Raw genomic sequence first — 8,215 nt, 5'->3', positions numbered from 1 at the left:
GTACTCAGTATTTTTAAAATAATTAGTATAAAAGTTAATGTTGTTTTCTAAATAATGAAATGTCATATTGCAGAAAAGCCTACCTTCCAATTTTTCGCTGTAATAATCGCTTGGGCCGTGCAGCAACAATATTGGGTTTTATTGCACGAAGAGCTCTAACAGTTGAAAGTTTTGTATACCTGTTACAAGCCTTAGACACCCATATAATAGTCGAATTGTCCAATTTGTTTAGGTATTGATGCACATATTTGTTGCAAGTGTCGTTTATGTTTTTCAAGCACCAAATAAATGCTCTCCCAGCAGCGCTGTTTATTGTTACCAAACTGGTTTTCGTCCCAACGTCCTCTTGAAATCCTTCCAATTTCGCCATATTTGATCTGAACACGTGGTCATGTGCATCAATTTCTTGTCCACATTTGCTTCCTGAAAGGATTCCAGAGTTTCCGAGTACTGCGCATGTTTGTGCTGGATTTATCCATGGTTCTCCATTGGCTTGAGTAGTTTCAGTATAATTCGGATTTACTACCTCTTCGAGATAGACACGGAGTGAATTAACTGGAAGGAATCCGGTCTTCTTCAACTTGTCTCTATTAACATTTTAAAAAAAGCAAGAAAGAATACCAGGCTGATGTAATTGGAAAAACTAAGTATTCATAACATATATTACAAAAACCTTAATATTATTATTATTTGAATATTCAGTACGATAACACCCAGGTAGGGCAAAGCATCAATCCTATGATATTTTCCTGACGCAAACTCACACCGAAATAGCATTTGCAGTACCCGCTGCTACTTTTGAGGAACGTGTTAGCTGTATGTGCAAGTCTGCTAATTACTACGTTAGTAAAATTGGAAAAATCAGGAAGTTTATTAACACCAAATCGGCTGAAATAGGCCTACTGGTTCATTCGCTGATATCATCTCGGCTGGATTTTTGCAATTCCCCATTAGCTGGCGTTCCGCAGGAATTGCTCAAGCGTTTCCAACGCATTCAGAACGCTGCTGCCCGTAAATCTACCGGTGCTGGAATGTATGATCATGTTCCCTTACTGCGTGAACTTCATTGGCTGCCAATCAGGCAGTGTTATACTTAGTTACTTGTTCTACTTGTTCTGACCTTTAAAGCGATGGATAAAGGACGACTTACTGCACTAATTTTGTTGGATCTTAGCGCTGCATTTGATACCGTTGATCACACTTTACTATTCAATCAATCAATACTTTATTTCCAATTCCAGCAACAACAACAACAACAATAATAATAATAATAATAATAATAATAATAATAATAATAATAATAATAATAATAATAATAATTGGATCGCCTGAAGCATTATTAAGGTCTAGAAGGCGACGCTCTAAGCTGGTGCTCCTGCTACCATTCTCATCGTCCAAAAAGAGAGTTTGTGTTGGGAACTCCATGTCAGACTTTTTCATTCTTGACTATTCCGTTCCTCAAGGGTTAATTTTAGAACCTCAGTGGTTCACAATCTAATGCTACCAATTCGTGAAATTGTATCAAAACTTGTCTTACCATATTTATGTTGATTATACACAGATCTATATTTCTTTCAAACCTTCCCAGGAAGTTGATGTAAGGAGGAAGTCGAAGACCTGGATGTCCGAAAACTTTCTGCAACTGAGGACAAGACTGAATTCATCATCTTCGGTTCCCCTCAACAAAGGAAGAAATGCCAAGACCTCCACTTCAACATTGGAGAATGTCTGATCGACTTTGAAAATTCTCTTTTTTTTTTCGTATTTCTAAGAGATCTATGCTTCGCCTGTTGCAGAATACATCTGCTAGGATTATTACAGGAACAAAGAAATTTGAGCACATCACTTTGATTTTACAAGAACTTCATTGGCTACTGTTTCTTTCAGGAGCATCTTCAATATTTTGCTCATTACTTTTAAGAATCTGAGAGATGAAGGTATAGGGTATCTTCGTGAACTGCTAGTGTGGTACGTGCCATCGCGAACTCTCCGCTCTGGTACTGAGAAACTTCTGCTTGTTAAACACGTTCATGGGGTGATCGATTATTTGCTGTTGCGGCTCCACGCCTTTGGAATAAATTGCCAATAAATATTCGCTCGTGTCAGTCTACTGCTTTGCTAAAAAAAAAGCTCTGAAGACGCATCTGTTGTCGACTGCTTTTTCACAGCTCTCTGTTTGTCTTGCTTGCTTGCTTAATCGTTTTAGTTAGATACTCCCATTAATTGAGCACCTGTGAGTAATGAATAGACGGGCCGGCCCCAGTGCCTTAAATTGCAGTGTAAATCGGTGATGGTGTGGTGTTTCTTTTCTTGTAACTTTAAGGTTCAACTTCCTCCTGTAACGCATTGAGCACTACTGCAATTGATTTGTGCGCTTTATAAATATTATTATTATTATTATTATTATTATTATTATTATTATTATTATTATTATTATTATTATTATTATTACTATTACTACTATTACTATTACTATTATTATTATTACTATTACTATTATTATTGTTATTATTATTATTATTATTATTATTATTATTATTGCAACTTTAAGTCACAGCTTAAGACCTATTTGTTTTCCAGTGGCTTTTTAGATGCGTCTTTGATCTTGTTTGGAATTGGCGCCATATAAATTCGAGATATTATTAATATTATCAACTATATTCGCTCTGGTTTTGCGTTCTCAATTTTGCGTGACAATGCGCGGCCTTGATTTGTATTATCAGCCGAGCGCGTATACATTGTTTAATAATGAATTCCTTTCATTATCCTAAAAATAGAGAAAATCTTTAATACAATACACAATTCATGAACGAGGGTTCATATCAAGCAAGCATAATGTTAGGTGATCTAGTAAGATAAGTACGGTAACATTTCGATGCTTCATCGAGTAAAGTTCGTATCCTATCGTATTCTTATAGATCGAAACGAGATTGATTACTGGTTGTTGTCGGGAATACCAAAACCAGAGGCATGGAGGTAGGCGGGACTCCTGTCTCACCCTCCCTTCTTCCTTGCAGAAAATTCATAGGACATCCCCTGTGCTGGCATGTCGAAAGTGGCTACTTTATGCCTAATAACATATACAAAATTACAGTTGGCCCAATTACATGTACAAACAAAAATTCATTTCTTTAATCCGTTAAAAATACATGATACCTTGTAACGTTTGCTGCGGACTGGTTGATGTGGCTGTGTAATGCTTGCAGTATATGCCTCGGAACCGTTTCTTTTATTGAATGCTTTGATGAAATCCGGGTAATAATTTGAATGCAAAAATAGTCATTAAAAGCAAAAAACAAGGTCATCACAATCACCATTTAAGTACAGTAATAACAATAATAATTATAATTATTCTACAAAACCTATTGTTATTATTACCATCATTACAGCAAAATTCCCATTATTATTTTATTATTTTATTATTTATAATTATAATTATTATTATTATTATTATCACCATTTGTACCATTATAACTACAATTACCATTATCTTCATTATAACAATCATAACAAAAATAATAACCATCATCATTATCATATTATTAATATTATAATAGTTATTATTATTATCATTATTATTATCATTATTATAATTATTACGATTATTGTTGTTGTTATTGTTGTTATAGTAGTTCCAATTACAATAACCACCATAGCAACAAGATTATTACAGTTATGAGATCATTTTTATTCCGATGAGGGATGTTGTGTATACAAGTGTGATTTGAGTCTAGAAGTAAATATGGGAAGGGAATCAAGGACGAGAGAATTCTTAAGATCATTAGGAAGGTCTTCCCAAAGACGAGGAAAAGCGTGAATTGCAGATTTGTGGAGAAAATCATGATTAGCTTTAAGGTGTTTGAAGGAGAGAATTTCACTGTGGCGAGGTAAAAAAGTGCAGATTTGGATAGAGTTAAAAATACTTGTACAGTCGACATAACCCAAAAGAACCTTGCAAAAAAATGAAATCAAAAGAAATTGCCTTCGGGTTGAAAGTTGAGGCCAGTGAAGTTTAGTTAATCTGTCAATATATTCCATATCACCTCTAAATTGTCCCAGTGCCAGTCGTGTGGCCCTTCTTTGGATTTTTTCTATACTATCAGAATGTGTAGCAGTATGAGGTAACCAGGCTGGAATATAGTGGCGTATATAGGAGTACTGACGGTGCAAGAGGGTTAGCAAAAAGGTTAAGTAAGGGGAATTTCTGGCAAAAAAACTGCTTAAATGATGTGATTTTGAAATATTGGATGTAACTGTTTTGCTAAGATAAGGGGCGCCTGAGGTGGATCGGACCCCCTGACCGGGGACCGATTTCCCCGACGGAAGCAAAGTGGGCGTGGATTAAAATGTTTCGAAAGTGGTGACAATTCGAAAATTTTGACAATTTAAGGGTTTCAAAGGCTTATTTAATCGATTTTAGAGTCTACTAATATGTAGAAAATACATAATTTTTGTTGTTGTTGAGAAAGACAATTTTCTTTCGGAAGCTTAGGGAGGTTTTAGATCAAATCACCGCTGTGAAGATCACATGCTTACATTAAAAGGTATTCTATCTTGTCGTTCAATCGAAGATAAAAATGCACATCTAGCCTTCCTGGACTTTCAAAAAGCATTGATAGTGTGTGGCGGGATGGCCTCTTAAAAGCAGCCTGGGATTCAAGTGCAAGAGGAAAAAATTGGAGGGTCATTATCTCACTTTATGATATAGTAAGGCAAAAGTAAGACTTGGTGAACATATGACAGATGAATAATAAATATAAAATAAAATACGCTTATAAAAGCGTAAAACAAGGGTGTGTACTCTCTCCAATTTTATTTTCCCTATTTATCAATTAATTTGTTAAGCTTCTACGGGAAAGCAGCCTGGGTGTAACTATGAATAGTGTTTGGATGGGAGGGCTCTTTTTGGCTGACGATGTAGTCCTAATAGCCAATAATGATAAAGAAATGACAAAATGTTAGAAATTGCATTTAGATTTGCCAGGAATCGAAAATAGGTTTAACAATGAAAAATAAAATATTATGGTTGTTAGGAAACGAATTGATAAGAATAAAGAATGGAAGCTAGCCAGTAATACAATAAGAGAGGTAAACAGTTATTAATATTTAGGGGTTATTATTTCATCAAATTCAAGGAAGCATACTCATTATGAACATGTTTTTCAAAAGGGAAATCGCATCATCGCCTACTAGGTCGGCCACAGCCGAGTCATCGCCTATATTAAGGGTATTATAGCAAACCTAGATGATTTTAATCGTGTTTACTATGGGAATATATTGTGGAAGACCATTGCACTTCCTTCAATAAATTATGCCTGTAGCATCTTGTATAATAAATCTAACAAAGACAATGAGAATCTAGAAAAAGTACGAATTCAAATGGCCCGTTTCCTACTTAAAAGCCCCACGTTATACACCCATAGAGGCACTATATGGTGACCTAGGATGGGCCCCCTTATCACAACTACATGAAGTGGCCAGAGCTAAGCTACTTTACCGTTTTATTAACTTGCATTTAGATTTGCCAGGAATCGAAAATAGGTTTAACAATGAAAAATAAAATATTATGGTTGTTAGGAAACGAATTGATAAGAATAAAGAATGGAAGCTAGCCAGTAATACAATAAGAGAGGTAAACAGTTATTAATATTTAGGAGTTATTATTTCATCAAATTCAAGGAAGCATACTCATTATGAACATGTTTTTCAAAAGGGAAATCGCATCATCGCCTACTAGGTCGGCCACAGCCGAGTCATCGCCTATATTAAGGGTATTATAGCAAACCTAGATGATTTTAATCGTGTTTACTATGGGAATATATTGTGGAAGACCATTGCACTTCCTTCAATAAATTATGCCTGTAGCATTTTGTATAATAAATCTAACAAAGACAATGAGAATCTAGAAAAAGTACGAATTCAAATGGCCCGTTTCCTACTTAAACTTAAACTTGTTGTGTAGATATTTTTGAAAAATGTCCTGATATAGATTTTTATAACCATGTCTTTGATTTTGATAACATTTAATTCTTTTTCTTTAAGTATTCTTAAAAATGTCAGAATGGTATAAATCACAGTGGTCTAACAAATTAACTCAAAAAATCTCATTACACAATTATTTAAAACTTCAACCTTCTCCAAAATTACAAAAATACTTACTGGACAAAACTAATTTCTATGGGGCAAGCTTAAAATTTAAGTTAAGATCTGACACGCTACAGGTTGATAGTAAAACTTATAAATGGTCCAATGACGTCTCATGTGTTTGTACCCTTTGTGACAGTGGAGAAATAGGAAATGTAAAGCATTTCTTATTAAAATGTACGGTTTCACGACATTAGAAATGAAGAATTAACAAATTTAAAAAGTAAACTTACACTCTGTGACCTTTCTGATACATGGACCTTTTTTCAACATCAATTGCTGATGATAAATTATTGTATATTTTAGGAGCAGACTCTGTCTCTTTTTGTGATGATTCTGCTTTTATTTTTGATAATTACTGTAAAAAATATGCATGAGGACAATAAATTATACCCATTTTTAGATAAATACACTATCCTCCGATCACCAATTTGTGTTTCGTGAAAACCATTCGACATCCGACGACATTATGGATCTTATCGCCAACATTACGGCGGGATTTGAAAAGAAGAAATTCTTAGTCAGTGTGTTTATGGACCTTTCTAAGGCCTTTGATGTTATTGACCATGATATTTGCTTAAAAAGCTACATTACTATGGAATCAGAGGTATTGCTTTACATTGGTTCTCTAGTTACTTAAGTTGTAGGAAACAATACGTCATGTTAACTCAAATGAATCAAATCTCACAGCCATAACGTGTATTAGGCCCTTTGCTGTTTCTAATTTATGTTAACGACATTCGTTAAAGACACTTAAAACGGTGTCTTTCGCTGATGATACGACTGTTTTCCTATCAGGAGATAATCTTGATCAACTGTTAACTAATATAAATCATGAACTTGTAAAGGTATCTGATTGGCTCAGCATTAACAAACTATTGTTAAATATTGCTAAAACTATGTAATTTTCCGTCCAACTCAGAAGAAATGCCCTGAAATTGACAATTGTCTTAAAATCAATGGTAAAGCAATAGCTCAACAGAAAGAAGTTCAATTCTTGGGTATAATTTTAAATGAACATATTATTATTAACTGGAAAATTCATATTGACCTCGTTGCTAGAAAAGATAGGAGTAATTGGCAGTCAAACAGTTTTTCCCTACGAATATTTTACTCGCTCTTTACAATACCTTAATTTTGCCTTACCGCCAGTATGGTAATATTATATGGAAGTGACTATCCTTCAAACCTTGTTAAACTAACCTCGAAAAACGAATTATTCGTATAATTACATCATCACCATATAGGTGCAATGCTGACCCACTATTTCATCAACATAATCTTTTGAATAGTTATGACCTTAATAAGGTACAAGTAGGATGCTTTATGTCAATCAATCTATCAATTTATTTGGAAATTGCACCTTTGCATCGGTGGCACACACAAAAAGTGGTGCATCCATAAGAAAAACACAGCACGTCTTAAACTAATCTTGCAGGCATTAAAGAGCTACAGTACAAAATACATTTGAACAAAATTTTCGGTCTTAAATTAATACACAGAACATATTCAATCAGAACCTAAAAAATTAAGCAAATTTAGCACTACAAGAAATTTACTCATAAAAATACAAATATACTAATCTTACAGGCATTAAAGAGCTACGGTAGAAAATACATTTGAACAAAATTTTCGGTCTTAAATTAATACATAGAACATATTCAATCAGAACCTAAAAAAAATTAAGCAAATTTAGCACTACGAGAAATTTACTCATAAAAATACAAATATACACATACATACACATAAAACATACATAAACAAATATATAATTATATACATATATATATACATATATACATACATATACATATACATACATATACACATATACATATTATACATACACACACACATATACACACACATGTACCTATACACCCATACACACATACATATACCAAAAAAAAAAAATAAATAATACATACATACATACACACATATACATATTATACATACACACACACATACACACACATACACACAAACATATACACCCATACATATACACGACTTAAAAAGAAAAAAAAATACACATACATACATATATACGCATATATACACATATACA

General features: G+C 33.7%; 1 protein-coding gene across 1 annotated transcript in view; it reads right to left on the bottom strand.

The window, feature by feature from the left end:
- LOC117118770 overlaps positions 1 to 8,215 on the bottom strand; it is a 23,326-nt gene that overhangs the window by 8,179 nt on the left and 6,932 nt on the right. Inside the window, exons 3-4 of the mRNA XM_033263470.1 lie at positions 3,157 to 3,270; positions 84 to 587 (exon numbers count right to left, since the gene is read on the bottom strand). Of these exons, the coding sequence (XP_033119361.1) occupies positions 84 to 587; positions 3,157 to 3,270 (618 nt within the window). The remainder of the gene's footprint in view (positions 1 to 83; positions 588 to 3,156; positions 3,271 to 8,215) is intronic.

Source organism: Anneissia japonica, unplaced genomic scaffold, assembly GCF_011630105.1.
Source record: "Anneissia japonica isolate Jap-2015-1 unplaced genomic scaffold, ASM1163010v1 scaffold2069_len581484_cov189, whole genome shotgun sequence".
Lineage (NCBI taxonomy): Eukaryota > Metazoa > Echinodermata > Crinoidea > Comatulida > Comatulidae > Anneissia > Anneissia japonica.
This window is presented reverse-complemented; position numbering and strand designations above follow the sequence as displayed.